The sequence below is a fragment of the Aegilops tauschii genome, chromosome 6 (genome assembly GCF_002575655.3).
Source record: "Aegilops tauschii subsp. strangulata cultivar AL8/78 chromosome 6, Aet v6.0, whole genome shotgun sequence".
Classification (NCBI taxonomy): domain Eukaryota; kingdom Viridiplantae; phylum Streptophyta; class Magnoliopsida; order Poales; family Poaceae; genus Aegilops; species Aegilops tauschii.
The window spans coordinates 494,381,235-494,398,233 of NC_053040.3; the positions used below are offsets into that span (position 1 = coordinate 494,381,235).

At 48.2% G+C, this 16,999-nt stretch overlaps 1 protein-coding gene across 1 annotated transcript; it reads left to right on the forward strand.

The window, feature by feature from the left end:
• The first annotated feature begins 10,499 nt into the window (after window positions 1-10,499).
• LOC109787308 (uncharacterized) lies at window positions 10,500-12,109 on the forward strand. Its single transcript, XM_020345870.4, has one exon. The coding sequence runs from the start codon at window positions 10,541-10,543 to the stop codon at window positions 11,810-11,812; it is 1,272 nt and encodes a 423-aa protein (XP_020201459.1). The 5' UTR covers window positions 10,500-10,540; the 3' UTR covers window positions 11,813-12,109.
• Window positions 12,110-16,999: the final 4,890 nt, after the last annotated feature.

Consider the following 16,999-nt stretch of genomic DNA (forward strand, 5'->3'; position numbering starts at 1 on the left):
TTTAAAAAAATATATCAGAATTCCAGAATGAGTTTAATTTGTTTCTCATGTTTTTACAAATTTTGTTCCCCATTCAAACACTCATGACAATCTGCACACTCTAGATGTACCTCTCCACACACTCATGACTATCTGCACGATAGTCAGGATGAGCTTAGTGGTAGCATCTGGACCATGGTCCATAGACATAGGAGGGGCAAGCACCCCAGAAAAATGTTTTTTTTCAATGAATTGTCTTTTCTGGAATGTTAGGGGCATTGATGTCCCATGTAGAAAACAATCCATTATAGACTTGATCAACAAAACCAAACCTTCCATAGTTGGTTTCCAAGAAACTAAGAAGGACATTATTTCAGATAGTTTTGTTAAAGCTCTTAGAGGCAATAATTTTTTTACCTAGCACACACTCCTTGCAAAAGGCACTCCTGGAGGCATCCTTATGGGGGTTGATGAAGATATTTTTGAGGTTCTTGGCTGGCAGGAAGGCAATTCTTTTGTCTCATGTCATGTTAAAGCCAAGACTCTAGGGGTGAAGTTTAGAGTAGTTATAGTTTATGGATCTTCTGATGATGAGCTCGAAGATAGTTTTCTCTCTGAGCTTCATAGTCTTTTTATGGATTGTGATACACCTACTCTTATAGGAGGTGACTTAAACCTTGTTAGGTATAGCCTGGATAAAAACAATGGTAGAGTGGACAATAAATGGTGTGAGAAATTTAATGCATGGATAGAGATTTGAAGCCTTCTGGAAATTAAGTTAGGCAATAGGCAATTTACATGAGCCAACAACCAGGGTGATCTAATTATGTCCACCATAGATAGAATCTTCTGCTCTACAGATATCGATAGACTTTTCCCTTTAGCCAACATTAAGGCTCTCCCTGGACTTGGAAGTGACCATACCCCAATTTTTGGAACTCTCGGATTGGACTCCAACCTAGATGCTCTAGTTATAAGGTTGAGAAGTGGTGGCTAGGCAAATCTGGGGAGAGATTGTATCTTTCTTTGGCTTGCAGGTCTATTTTGTCTATTTCCTCATGATGGGTTGCTGGGAAAAGACTAGATAGCCTTAATTCAATTAATGCTGCTGTTCTATGGGTCTTGTGGAAAATTTGGAATAACATTGTTTTCAATGGTGCTGTTTGGTCATCTATGAAACTGATCTGGTCTCGGCTTTTAAGGACAATCAAAAGGTGGCGGCTGCTGTTCAAGAAACACATGCTGGAGAAGGTGGACCAATTCTGTCTTCACCTCTAGAAGCTGCTGAGAGAACCAGAGATGCTGGGATGGAGGTAGTTGATTGCATCGAAGCCAAAAAGATGATCAGAGTGGCTGCCACCATGCTGCAAAGCCCGACCTCTGTCCTGGAGTTCCTCCAGTCGCCTACGGTTCTTCGAGCATAGAGCATAGATGGTGTTCCCTCCCCTGCAGCCAGATATCAGCCTCCTTTTCTCTAAATTAGCAAGTGATGCGTGGTCCATGCTGCTGATGACAAAATGTTTTAGTACATTTGGTTTGCCCTTGTAATAACGTATCCTGTGAAAATGAACTGGTGGTGAAAATCTGAAAAGTTTGCCCGTGGGGCGTTGGATCCAAAATCAATGCATCTACTGAGAGGTGGGAGGGCTCGGATGATAACTAATAACACTTTCACACATAACCCCCCAATTATCAAAAAAGTCTGACTAAAATTCTTCAAAGCCTTCCCCCGTTCGTTCGTTTTTATCCTCGTCGACTCTGGGATAGGCCGCCGGCGCTTGCTCGACCCGCTCCTGCTGCACCATATGCGCCCTCCATTTACCCCTGCGGCCACCATCTCACGCGCGGCCAAGCATTCCTTTCCACCTTACAGGCAGCTGCAGTACCGCTCTGCCACTTCCTTTCGAGGCGGCGACGTTGGACGAGGATGCCCGATGCCCCGATCCGGTGCCGGCCGGATGCGGAGGCGAGGCCGTCTTCGTCTAGCGCAACCAGCCATAACGCTGCCTGATGCTCCCTTTGAGGCGGGGGACATGGATGCCCAACCGGGGGCTGATGCGGAGAAGATGCCATCATCCCGTATGAGCAGCCGTAGCAACTCATCACATTCCGGTGTACACGATGAACCCTAAAATTACAGGACGGAGTGCATCAGAAATTAGAATTGGTTAGAGGATAAATAGATGCTCGCACAAAAAGGCCCGCTGCTAGATCTTTTCTTGGGTGTGCTGAAGCTATCCTGGACGACTGGAGGGAGAGTGATTTCTGGTTGTCTATTATTGGCATCATTGGTTTGCAATGAAAATTCACAACCGAGCCTAGGCTCCATCTGTAGTTCAACAACAGCCGGTACGGATACCTATCAAAACATCATCTTGATCACGTTTGCTCCAAGAACTAACATAATTCATCAGAGACATGTACCACATACCTCTGCAAGGGTACCGGGAGATTGATTTGGTGCTTTATCGGAAGTTGATGGATCCATACTCGCCGCCGCTCGGTACGGGCGGTGATAAGGAGCGGCGCACCGTCACACATACATGGGAGTCTAGGGTCGATGGCAGCGCTTTGCATGGATGGATCTCCGTTATGTGTTTGGCATGACGACCAGAAGCCTAGGGATGGAGGACTTGAGTCTTGGTTCGTACGTGTAGGGGGTTATGTGTGAAAGTGTTCTTAGTTATCTTCCGAGCCCTCCCACCTCTGAGTAGATGCGTTGATTTTGGATCCAACGCCCCATGGGCAAACTTCTCAGATTTTCACTACCAGTTCATTTTCACAGGATACGTTCCCCATAACTAAATCTCATTTAGATGTTGTTACTTAGCAAATCTGTTATTGGAATGGCCGGTTATTACAGGGGATTGTAAAAACCATGGCATCAATTCTAGGTCACTTCAGGACTGTCTACAAAAGGATTCAAGAATTAGGGACTAGTACTCTTGTCTGCACTTATTGCTTTGCCTAGTTTAAAACTACATGGTATATGATACAGTTTCATTGCAATTAAAAAATGTAACTTGTTATATTATATCCAGTGAATCTCGTATAGAAGTGAATCTCGTATAGAAACAGAGAGTCGGCCATAAATAAACCGTGGAAATAGATATGCTTATGAAAAACATAATGATGGATTTGGGTCACATTGGGAAAAAAACGCACGGAGAATTCCATAATGATTGATATCCTTCAAGAGATTTGGCGCGGCCCTTGCTGTTAGTCCGACGTGCCGGAGCGCCCGGACATCCTCATATCTACCCCACATATGGGTTAGGTACGAGGGTGTCGGACATCCCAGAAATATAAGGCTGGTTTGAGAGGTCCGGTTAGGTGGTAAAAAAGTGACTAGGCCATCCTCCCGGACATATATAGAGGGTCAGTGGCGGAGACAGGGGGACCAGCAGGGGCCCTGGCCCCCCTAACATCAGGATTTTACTGCTAATTTGCAATGAACAGTGACATAATTAGTTTTTTTTCTGCGGCTAATCAATTTCTGGCCCTCCCTGACTTGTTCTAGCTGTATTTGGCCCCCGATAATGCATCATCTACTCTTTGGCCCCCCTGATGCTTATTTTCTGGCTCCGCCAAGGGTATATGAGGGGTCTAGATGCTCTTTGGTTTCATTGAGTTGCCTCACCTTGGCGTGTCCGTGTCCTAACATGTGTCCGATCGACTTGCGTGCAACATGTGTCTAGTAGTTCTAGTTGTAGCCGTGTAGGCTTCCTAATTGGGTCTGATTAGTAATTTTGATCAAGGTTGCCGTGTGGTTATTAGTTTGGGGCGTTGGGCAAGATTTGTTGAGTTGAAGAAAAAGTAGTAGTAGGAGTCCTAGGATATTTTTTTTAACACAGTACAGACGCAAGCGCTTATATACACGCGGATACACCCACCCTTATGAACGTACACACGCACACCGTATCCCTATGAGCACTTCCGAAAGACTGAGCTGGCATATCATCTTGAAATTTACGAAGTTACCGTAGCCACCTTGTCGTCGACGGGAACGTCTCCTCCCACTGAATGCGCATCGCCGGAAATTCTGAAATAAATCCAGAAATAAATGCGAGCATCAGGACTTGAATCCTGGTGGATTGGGGATACCACAATCTCTCCAACCAACCAACCACAGGTTGGTTCGCTAGGAGTCTTAGGATAAATCGGACGCGATCCGAGTAGTAAAAGTCTAGCCTGGTGTGCGTGTATATATATATGCCGTGGCAGACATTGAGAAGAGAAGAAAATAGAAGGTACGAGATATATATGCCCTTTGTTAAATGTGTGTTCGTGGTGTGTTTCCTGTGACCGATCCGTGGGTGAGATCAAACATCACCTACGCAATCTCCAACTTGCTGATCGGTGATGGCTGGCGAGGACGAGGAGTGGAGCGACGACGAGGAGTTGACCGAGGAGGACCAGAAGGCTGCGGCGGCCTGGGATGAGATGGTGGATCGGGCTCGGGCTCGGCAGAGGGCCAGGCTTGGCGGCGGTAGACCCATGAAACGGCTGCAACACGAGCATGTCATCTACATCCTGTCGCTGGAGAAGGACGGCATTGACTACGTCACCGGCGACGGCCGCCGGCACACGCCGGAGAAGATGAAGAGTATCGTGGACATCGACATCAAGGGCGACGACGAGATCGATGAGCGGCAGGCCAGGGTGATGCGGCAGCTGAGTGAGAAGGGGTACGTCCAGGCCGACGACTACTACCTGGGCGACGACGACGAGTACCTAGACGAGGCCGATGCGTTGAGCAGGGAAAGAGAACGCCGTCTTGCTCGCATGGGAGTCACCGTCCAAAACGACGACGACGACGACGAGAACTACTACTCGGAGGAGGACTACTACTCGGAGCCGGGAGAGGAGGAAGGCGAGAACCCAGATGACAAACAGATACTAGCAGATTATGGTTGATTCAGTTTGCAAAATAAATTTTTTTACCGGTTCCGGTAGCTACCGGTGAGGAATACACCATTCATGCATGTCGTCAAGATTGATACCGTCTGACACGGTATAACATGTAAACTCTTATGTGGACCCTATTGGTGTGTAGCTTTTTACAGGGGAGACCGTGGGTGTGCAGTGCTACATTTGCTCTCTCTTTCCCCCATGGCAAAGACTTCCATTTAATTTGATAGTAAAATTTTGGATGATAGATATCTTTTGAATCAGAACTCCTTTTTGTAATGGTGGCTCATGTTGTCCAGGTGCTCCATGAGCAGCTCTTTACTTTTGATCGCCATGATAAAGTTACCGACCCCGTCCGCCATTCGAACTCACCGAGGGCTGCCTCCGCCGCCGCCACCCTACCTTCTGTTAAAGATATAAACTTCTCTTCCTCCAACTCCTCCTCCTCCTCCCCCTCTTCTTCTTCACCTTCTTCTTCTTCTTTGAAGTCGGAATCTTCCTCTGCCTCCTCATCCTCATCACCGCCATCATCATCGTCATCGTCGCCATTATCATTATTACCATCATCATTTTAGTCCGAGTTTGAGTCCGATTCCGAGTCCGGGTGCAAGCATGAGTATATTTCCAAGTATAAGTCGGTGTCAGACAGTTTCTTGTAGCCAAGAAGTATGGCACGCCTGAGATTCACCTTATGCATTTCGCGTTGTATTGTGATCCACTCATGATCTCATCCACGTAGTCGGGGTCGTTGGCCAAGCAGTCGTCGCCAGCCTCGAGCTCGAGGTAGGCCTCCTCGCCCAGCTCCTTGACGATCCGAGCCTGGCGTAAAGGGGGACTTGCTTTATTTTAGAATTCCACAATGAAATCCAAAACCATCTAGCAATTATACTAATCTGATATATAAAAAGAACCCTAAAATTATTATTATTTTGAAATTAAAGCATACAGACATAGTATAAAGTCGGTCATTCTAGCCCGCCGTAAACAAATCAGCTCTGTAATCCTCAGATCTCACCGCTCCCGTGCGGCTCCAAGGGGGTTGCACCAGGGCGCCCAACCAGCCGCCGGGTAGATTACCTTCGGCCTGCTCTTCCCTCGCCGCCGCCACAGGGGGCCGCCAGGCAAAGCCCACGCGGCACCAGCGGCGGCGAGGCCTTCTCTTCAGGGCTAAGGCATGAGAAGACATGGTGGCTAAGTGGGTGAAGTGCTTGTTTCCGAGCAGCGGCTAGGCGGGGCAGTGCCCTGAACGTCCATGGCTGCATGGCAATGCAGCAGCATGCGTCGGCGGCAAGTCCTCCCGGACCGGACGGCAGCGGCTTTGGATTCCGATGGCGCGACATCAGGCGTGCTCTGCGGAGTCTCCCTAGCGATGGATTCCGGTTTGTCGCATGGTTGTACTCAACGATACTGGCTAAACGGTGTGGATCACGGGCGGCAGTAGCTTCGGATCTTGGCGACACGATATCGGGTATGCTCCGAAGGTGCCGGGTTGATCTGATGGCTATGCCCTCTTGATCTAGCGATGGTGATCTGCATTCCAGGCTCTAATTCGGCCATGTCTGTCCTTGGGCCGATGGGCCTGGGCGAGGTGCTCCATTGCTCATGTCCGCGGCGGTGGCGGCGAATTACGGCGGTCATCGAAATGTCTTCGTGAGGATTTCTCCCTCTAGATTTGATGATTGACTTTCGGTAGTGAGATGGAAACTATGGACGATGACTTACGCAGCGGAATGGTTGTGCAGCGGCGACGACCATCACATGTAGCTGCTGGGATCGCAGATAAGTGGTGGCGACAACACATGAGTGGCGTCGATGGTGTTGGTACTCCAGTACTTGGTCTCGAGCTCCAGGATGAAAACCTAGGTGATACACGAGTTGGTTATACCTGGCAATGATGATGTTTTTACATTGTTATCTTGTTGAAGGAATTGCTCGGGTATGCTTAGACTTTTTTTTAAGGTGAAAAACCTAGACCTGGGTGGATCCAGTGACGGTGGCGCTTGGCCGCCGCTTCCTTCACGAAGGCGTTGCTGTTGAACAACCTTGTCGTTCATGTGGTGTCATGAGATGGTTGGCGCGGATAAGGCCATTGTTGTAGTTTGCTGATCGTGGATCTGATCACTTTTTCTCTCGCCTATACATATCTTTGGTTTGGTATGACTTTGCTATTTTATAGTTTGGCTGTGTATATCCTAACTATACAGAGGCCGGGTATGTGCTCATTGTGTTTTGTAGGATCATGATGCTCCATTTTAAGCCAATAAAATTCACCAAATAAAGTCGGTCATTCCAAACCTTACGGTCAGCGCTGTTCCTCCTGCAGCGAGCGACGCGATCTCGTCGTAGGCCACCGCCGCCGCATCTTCCTCTTGCGCCTGGATCAGCTCCAGCTCACAGGTGGTTGAGTTACCTTGTGCGTCGCCCTAAACGCATGATCCGGTTGACGGACCGGGACGTCGGCTTCACCATGTCGTGGGGGACGGGCTACCTCGGCGAAGGCCTCAGCGTCGACTGGTATGAATGGCACGCTCAGGAGCTGCTGGTGGAGGAAAAGGAGCGGCCGCAGCACGAGAAGATGGTGAACCTGATCGGCGACGAGGACGACGATGTGGAGGAGCGGCAGGCCCGGGCCATGCGGGAGCTGTGCGAGAGGGGCTACGCCGAGGCCGAAGACACCTACCTGGGCGACGACGACGAGTACGTAGACGAGTCCAACGAGTGGGGCAGGATACAGTGGGAGAGACTCGAGGCGGCCAGCGCGAGTCGTCGCCTTGCTCGCATGAAAGTCGCCGGCGAGGAGTCGGAGGAGGAGCAGGTGGACGACGACGACGACGACTACCCGGAGTCGGAGTCGGAGTCGGAGGAGGAGCTGGGCGACACTGGACTTGCTGAATCCAGATGACAACCAAATGTGTTTTTACATTGCTCGTCTACCAGTAGTAGTATTCATATGCATGTAAGCGTCGTCATACGTAGTGGTACTAATTTTTCTTATAATTTGCTTACTTATATGTACCTATCTCATTTTTCTGTGGCATGCTATGCCAACCCTGTGCTTGCTTACGCTGTGGTTCGCCGCACGCTCAAGACGGGAGACATAGTCTGAGCTCGAGCAGTGGTGTGCCCTACAGGAGCTCCTACATAACTTTAACTGGACAATAAACCACGCGTTGCTACGAGATGGTAGCGGTAGTGTGATAAACAATTTGAAAGAGATGAGCACACCGTAAGAAGAAAACGAGTAAGTCCCGCCCCGCCTCGTTGTTGTCTTATCTCGGCACCGATATAGTCCACGGTCACAGCAAAATCGGTGCCATAGTCTTCCCGCACCAACGCCAGCCTCTGAACCTTTAGGTATGTACAGTCATACAATATCCACATTGGTCTGGGTTCTGGGGAAGAGATCGAGCAAGCGAAGGAAAAAAATCATGAATCCTCGTCAGGTGATGAGGTTGTTGCTATTTATTAGAAGAACTCATGTGAGAAGGACATGTTAGGACTGTGGCTCAATGTTTCACGGCCTAAAACTGCACGTGTATGCTGTGTCGCGAAAGAATCAACTCTATTATTATAAAAGTTCACCGGAAGTACAAATTATCTTAATTAAACATAATAAAAATTACATCAAAATTTCGACACTACCAAACAACCACTACTACCGCCACAATGAGTCGTCGATGCACCGTTGTCGCCGCTCCTCTATTGGAGCCGGCTTGACCTTGTCGATGGCAGCCGGGAAGTCTTCGTGCACATGCCCCTAAGGACCAGTGGCCGAAAGCCGTAGTCATCGCCGTTGAACACTTGCATAGATCTGAAGCACCTGACATCAAATCTTGCCACATGATCGAGAAACCCAAAGCTCACTGTTCCAAGGAGGCAGCAGGAATCTACACCGAAACTCCATCGACTACAACCAGACGGACGAACTCAAAAAGGATCGGACCCCAGAAGACACTCAAAGAAGAAGCATCGCCATCCACCCGAGCCCTGCACCTGCGAGGACTAAAAAACCTAACCTAACCTACTAACGGAAGTGAAGGCACTAGGATTCCCCTCTCCGTCATCGGCTGCCGAAGCGGCAGGCAGAGGAGAGGCGAATCCACTATCTCGCCGGTGAAGTCTGAAGGGGAGAGTTTGCCCTACCTGCCTAGTGATAGAAGAGGAAAATGAGAGGGTCGAAAAATATAGTCTTGGAAGCAAAGAATAATTCTACCACACAAAACCGTGTGTTTGACCGGACGTGGAGTTTTTGTGCCCGAGCTCACATGCTCCCTCGTGAATAGTAAAATCGAAAAAAGTAAAAAAAAAATCAAAAAATCTGATATTTTTATAAACATTGAGGAATGTTTTCATGGCCCACAAAAAGTTGTGAGGAAATGACATTTGTGGAAATGTGGGAAAAAAACAAAATTGATGATTCAAAAAGACTATTGTTCGAAGCATTTTGGAGCAACGATTTTGTTTTTTATGCCCAATTTCCACAAACATCATTTTATCACAAATATGTGCACGCAATGAAAGCATTCATCAATGTTTATCACCAAAAAAATCAGAATTTTTTGATTTTCTTTTTACTATTTTTCAAATTAACTGTTGACGAGGGAGTATGTGAGCTCGGGATCAAAAGAGCACTTTCGGTGTTTCACCCCTCGACATTACCAAGCTCAACAAATCACCATTAGCTCTAGTCTAAGTATTAGGGCTTCTTGGATTAAGGGGATTCTAAAAAGAATTTTGGAGGATTCCTGTTCTAAGGAAAAAAATCTCCATGGGTGGTTTGATTCGTAGGATCGCAAACCATAGTTTTTTTTTCCTTAGAATTCAGTTGCACTAGATTCCATAAGAGATTTTCATCCACGCCAACATCTTTGAAAGAATCTTAGTTCTTTGTGTGCATAATTGATCAAACATCCTTATAACCTTGCAGTATTCAAGGTAACATTTCACTATATCCTACATTTTTTCTGTTCCCGTGTTTTGAAAATCCTGCGAATTAAAGAGGTTGGTAATTGTTTTGTTGAACAACCGACATTGTATGCGTCGATGTCACATAGGTCCGTGAACCAGATGGCACGAACCATCTCTCACTCTGATCTCTAGTAGCGCAGATCCATGTGTCCCCTACTCAAGTTGGCGTGGCCCACCTGCCTTCACCCGGTGCCATCATGGACACCCATCCACCACATACCATCACGCTCACACCGACACACTTGCCGTAGCCCCCTACGCGTTGGATTCCCAACGAGGTGGTGGAGGCTGGCTAGGCCGTGCGGGAGGTCATCGCTGAACGGCAAATCTAAGTCCTTGCACGCCACAGTTCGCCTTCCTACAATAAACCAACCGCGTAAATGGGTTGCTGACGGTGTTTGTCGAGACTGTAGGGGGTTAAATATCCGGTTTTATACTTAGGGTTTATGTAATCGAATTGCGAAACCTCTGCTTCTTTCAGTTGGCATCCTTTTTTGCAAGCTTTGCAGATTTATTGAGTTTTCGATTTGAAGAGAAATGTCGAAATCGGAACAGCCGTTGGATCACAAGGTGAACGGACGAGATCATTCCTCTGCTCACTCCTCTTATACCAGTGGCCTCGCCAAGCAAAACCCATTGCCCTGATCTCGCGTCCCCTCCCCCACCCCCAAACCCTTCCCCGATGGCCGCCGCCGCCGCCGCTCTCCGCCGGGCCCTCGCGCCGGCACCGGCGCTCCTCCTCCGCCGCCAGGCCCTCGTGCGCCTCCTCTCCACGCAGGCCCAGTCCTCCACCGCCCCCACCATCAGCCCCGCCGAGCTCGTCCGCATCAAGAACTCCATCCGCAGCGCCGCCACGCCGCCCGACGAGCTCGCCGCCCTCTTCCTGAAAGGCATCCCGCACCCGCCCTTCCTCGGCGACCGCTCCATCTTCTCCCTCGCCGTCTCCCGCCTCACCGCCGCCGCCCGCCCCGACCTCGTCTCCTCCGTGCTCTCCGCCTCCCTCACCGCCCTCCCGGCGCCGCACCCCTCCGAGGGCTTCCTCATCCGCCTCATCGCGCTCTACGCCGCCGCCGGCATGCCCACCCACTCCCTCTCCACCTTCCGCCTCGTCGTGCCCCCCTCCGACCGCGCCCTCTCCGCCCTCCTCGGCGCCTACCACTACGCCGGCCAGCCCGCCCGCGCCATCGAGGCCTTCCGCGACCTCCCAGCCGAGCTCTCCATCACGCCGGGCGTCGTGTCCCACAACGTGCTCCTCAAGTGCATGGTCGCCACGGGGGACGTCGCCGGCGCCCGCCAGGTGTTCGACGGAATGCCCGACAAGGCCGGCGTGCAGCCGGACATAGTCTCCTGCAACGAGATGCTCAAGGGGTACCTCAAGACAGGTGACCATGCCGCGTTCGACCTGCTGCTCAAGGAGGTCACTGGCGGCAAGAGGCGGCTCAAGCCCAACGTCACCACCTACAAGCTCCGAATGTCCGCCCTCTGCGCCAAGGGCAGGAGCTTCAAGGCCGAGGAGCTGCTGGACGCCATGGGCGCCAACCGCGTCCCACCTAACCGGGAGTGCTTCAACACTGTCATCGGCGGGCTCTGCAAGGAGGGAGAGGTGGGCGCTGCGGTGGCGCTGTTCAAGAGGATGCCGGAGGTGCCCAGACACAACGGGAAAGGTGTGTCGCCCAACTTCGAGACCTATATCATGTTGATCGAGGCGCTGGTCGAAAGCAACGCGTTTGTCCCTGCCCTGGAGTTGTGCAAGGAGTGCCTGGCCAAGAAGTGGGCGCCGCCGTTCCAGGCTGTCAAGGGTCTGATCCAAGGGTTGGTGAAGAGCAGGAAGGTGAAGCATGCCAAGGAGCTCGGCATGGCGATGAAGAAGGCCGCCAAGGGTGATGCCAAGGAGGAGTGGGAGAAGGTTGAGGCGGACGCCTTCCAGCTCGCGCTCGCCGAGATGAAAGCGTAACTCACCACCCGCTTGGGACAGTATGTTGTCGCCTGTAAGCGGGTGATAAGTTATTGCTCTCTTCTTTCACTTGAAATCTATTAGATGTTCGTGTTTCTTCATGTGCTTGTGGCCGCTTGACTCTAGCAGTTCCTTTGGTTCAGGACACAAGATAGATCTTTTCTCATATAAGGTATTTGCATTTCATACTACTGGGAGCTTTGTTGTCGCCTCCCCTGTAGGTGGGCATTAAACTTCAGTTACCAGATGCAGTTTGTACCACTTCTTTATTATCACAATTCATCTCTTGGTGCTTTAGATATTTTTCTCTGTGTGACTTTGGGAGCAGTGGGCACCTTCTGAACCTGTAGACCTCTCACGATCCAAGCACTATAGAGAGAAGTCCTATATGTTTGTTGCCTTTGTACTGCTCATTTAAAGGATTGAATCAATCGATTGCTTGATTTCACAATTCAGCATGGCAATATAGCTTTGTTTATGTGCTATTTCAACAATTCCTGGGCGATGCTTTAGCAGGAATCCAAGCGGTACAACACAGTGGGCACCTTTATTTATATGATGCCTTTGCACTGCTCATGCAAGGGCTTGAGTGGATTGTTTGGTGTCGCAACTCAGCATGTATGTAGGCTGTCATCTGAGAGGAAAAAACCCAACACCGCTCTTTCATAATTCAGCATTGCTGGTTTAGATGGTAAGTACTGGATTTACGAACGGGTGCAGTCCTCCTACCGAGTATTTTGGCGCAGGAGATTATTGCCGATATTTATGATTCAACTCTCACCATTGTTCTTATCGAGTATTTTCGTGTGTATGGCATTTTGGTTCGGCGCATAGCTAGCTAGGATGGTTCTTTTCCCATGTAAGGATTTGCATTTTGGTTGGTGCTTTTTATGTTGTGCTCTGTGTAACTTTGGGGGCAGTCAGCACCTTTGGGACTTGTGGTTCTGAACAATCCAAGCGTTATACAGAAGTCATATATCTTGCCCTTGTACTGCACAGTTAAGGGATCTTTTTTATGGATTTTTTTTATTTCAATAGTTCAGCATGTATGTTGTCCTTTTATTTGGCTGTACCGTTGCCTGTTAGGTGGGCATGTAGCTTCAGTTACCAGTTTACCACATTGGATGATGCAAAATTTCCATGTTCTTTGTTGTTGTTGTTGGAACTGAATCTTTAGTCTTTACTGCTACTGATATGAAGTTGTGATGGTTTTTTTTTTTGAGGGTAACTGCCGCTTTATTTAATTAAAACAAGTCTGGGATCTCCTCGGAGACCACACTAAGAACAAAGTCTGGTGGCATCATAAGCCAAACCTTACATAAAGTATCTCCTACGCCTACTTTCGCTAGCTTATGCGCGGCAGAATTCGCATTACGACCGACCCAAGACACTTTCACGTCATCAAAGAACTGAAACATCTGCTTAAGCTCCTCTACCCTTGGCCCAACAGCAGCCAAATTCTTCTCTCCTTCCTGAAGCATCAACGCCACATGTTTGTTGTCCGTCTCTAGGTGTAGTTTTTTGACGTTGATCTCGGCGGCTAACTCAACAGCTCTTTTGCAAGCAAGGATCTCCACTGTCTCCGCCTCTGTCTGATGATGGTAGACCTGACATGCAGCTAGCCGCTCGGAAATCGTCAAGAGTCAATCGTCCATGACTCGACCGGTGACTGTGTGACCGTGCTCGACTCGCCCGTACTGGACTGGGCGAGCGGCGCCGCCGTAAGCATCTTCTCCGGCAGCGGTTTCTTCTCCGCGGTGGTGGAGCGCATTTTTCGGCAGCGGCAGAGCTATTGCGAGTGAGCTCGAAACCCTAGTCCCACTCCCCATAATTTTGGGGGATCTGTGACCTCATGCTGCCCCTCTGTTTCTTGGCGATTTAGAATCTCGATTGGATCCGGGGGCAGTTTCTTCTCCGCGGCCCGGTGGTGGAGCGCCTTTCTCAGCAGCGGCTATTGCGAGTGAGTATTTTCCAAACTCTAGTCCCATTCCCCAGAATTTTGGATAAAGTTGTGGCCTCATGCTGCCCCTGTTTCTTGGCGTTTTAGAATCTCGATTGGATAGGATCGCGGGGGCTGAATGAGATGGAGCGAGGAGACAGTGCTTCAAATCGGTAATGCCGCCCTCTTTTCTCTTTTAACTGTTATCGAACTCAATTTGGTAGTGACTGTCGCTTACACTGCCGCCGCTGCCTGCCATTGACAAAACAGGGGAGGTTCAGGTTCTGCCACCACATTCGCAATTATAGTGGAATTTTTTCCCTGTAAAGCCAAGCTCAGTGATGGCAGTGTCCAAGACATTGATAGAGATACCACCGTGAGGTTGGATGTCGAATTTGCAGATGTTGATCCCCAGGAATTGGAGAGCATGAAGGAGAAGGCCGTGGGCAATTTGGTGGAGAGAATTGGGGAGAGTATTGTTTGGGGTCCAGAACAAGAGGTATCTCTGCAACGTTTCGATAACTATAATGGTGAATATGTGAGAATTGAAGATGGAGAATCCATGGTTGCTGAAATTGATCAGCAAGAAGGGTGGGCAAGCAAACAAGTAACATTTTATGCTGAGCTAATTGATCTGCAAACTCATTCCAGAGTTGGTTATGTGCCATCAAAGATGGCTGCACAGGTGGAAGATGATGAGTGGGTTTCACAAAAGAAGATGTGGCATTGTTGACTGAACCGACTGTAGTAGCTGAAGATACAGGGATTGATGCAGATGGAGAGGAGGGAACCCATGGTGCTAGGAAGATTGTTGTTGACTGGAATGTAGTAGAGTTGAATGAAAAAACAGATTTTGTCATTACACCAATATCTGACATTGATATGGCCGAAATGTTTGGCATTCAAGTTGATGACAAAGATAAGGAGAAGGATGACAGTTCTTTGCCTGCTGATGGTAACACAGGCCCTAGAAATGCAAATGAGGATGAAGAAGAGCTGATGAGAGAGGCTGCAGATGATGTGGATGATGCAGATGATAATGAGCTGGTTTGTTTGTATGACAAAGAGAACCCAGTTATTGAGGTGGGAAAGTTGTGGCCAAGCATGAAGGAGTTTAGGATGTCTTTCAGGACCTATGCAGTGAAAAAAGAGTTTGATGCCAAGACTATGTGGACTGATCGAAAGAAATTTTATGCTCGGTGCAAAGGTTATGATGGTGGTGGCAATCCTTGCAAATGGTACTTGTCTGCCAGACTACAACCTGATGGAAGTACAGTAAGGGTAAATCAAATACCACACCAGCATACATGTATGACCACTTCACAGAGAGTTTCAAAGATGACATCACAGCTTTGGGTTACAGAGAAGATTACTCCTATTTTAGCCAAGACTCCAAACACTACTGCAAAGAGGCTTAAAGTTGACTTGCAGAAGTTGTACCCCATCCAGCTGCAATATACCACAGTGTGGAAAGCAAAACAAAGGGCCATGAAATCATTGTATGGTGACTGGGCAAATACATTTAGGATGTTGTATAGTTTTAAAGCAGAGGTGGAGAAGAGGTCACCTGGAAGTGTGGTGGACATAGATACAGAGGTAACAGAGGATGGCAAGGTTTTATTCAGCAAGTTTTTTATGTGTTTGAAGCCTTGCATAGATGGATTCAAAGCAGGTCGTCGTCCATATTTGAGCATAGACTCATCTTTTTTGACTGGAAAGTGGAATGGTCAGTTGGCTGCATGCAATGCTCTAGATGGACACAACTGGATGTTCCCAATTGCAATAGAAATGTTTCAATCAGAGACAGAGGCATCATGGATATGGTTCATGATGCAACTGAAAAGATGCATAGGGCCAGTTTCTCCTTTGGCCATCCACACAGATGCATGTAAAGGGTTGGAAAATGCAGTAAAAATGTTTTCCCCCATGCTGAGCAGAGGGAGTGCTTTGGACATATGTGGATGAATCTGATAAAAAAATTCAGAGGAGATGAATTTGGGCGCATGTGGCCAGCAGCAAGATCCTACACCAGACAGACACATTCCTATCACCTTGGTAAGATATTGGCATCATGTGGTGATAATGAATTTGCTTCATGGTTGAACACCCACCATTCTCTATTGTGGTATAGATCAGGTTTTAATACTGCCATAAAATATGATCATATCAATAACAACTTGGCAGAAAGTTTTAACAACAAAGTGAAGGATTTGAAAGACTTGCCTGTGCATGACATGGTGGACCAAATAAGGATCATGATCATGCGTTTGTGGGAGTTGAGAGGAAAAATTGCTAATATTTTGGAAGGGGACAAGCTTCCAGCAGTGGTACAACAGGTGGTCAACAGGAGTAGAAATCTTTCACATCTATCTGTTGAGAAATCTTCCTTGTGGGGTGCTGAAGTTAGAGATACAAAGAGTGGCAAGAGGCATGTGGTAAATACTGAGTTGCATGAGTGCACTTGCCAAGAGTGGCAACACACTGGAAAACCATGTGAGCATTCCATACTTTTTTTTGCATCTAAACCCAGGTTAAATATGCACCCATATTTGCATGAGTATTATTCAGTACAAAAATTCAAAGCTGCATATGCAAGTCCAATTCCTGCACTGACTGACCAATCTCAGTGGCCTGAGGTGGAAATAGAATTTACCTTGTGTCCCCCTGTCACTAGAAGAAAGGCTGGGAGGCCAAAACAGAGCATATTCAAAGCTTGGTTTGAGAAAGGTGGTTGTAGTAAGAAGGGGAAAAAGGAAAAGGAAAAGAATGATAAGCCCAAAAGGGCTCAAATAGGTGCAAGTTGTGTGAGGTACTTGGGCACAGAGTTGGTTCATCCAAATGCATCTACACTCCTCGGAGGCCAAAGTATGTTTATGTTACTGTTTTTGCAAGTTTTTGATTTTGCTACTTGTTCTAGTATCTAACCAAGTGAAATGCTTTATTTTTTTAGGAGGAAGCGTGCAGAAAAAGCCCCACCTCTTGTTGTTGAACAATGCTGGCCAGTGAAAAAAGCAAGACTCAATGGCTTTAGAAGGAAGAGCACTAAGCAGATAATGTTTGGTGACAAAGATATGGAGCAAACTGAAACTGTTACTGCTGAACATGAGCTAAGTGTTTCTGTTTTGGACGATGTGATGCATACTGAATCTGTTTTGCAGGCGCTAGGGCAATCTGAAACTGTTGCAGATGAAGCAACTGTTGTGCTGCCATGCGAATCTGCTTTGATAGCTGTGTTGCCATGTTTGGAG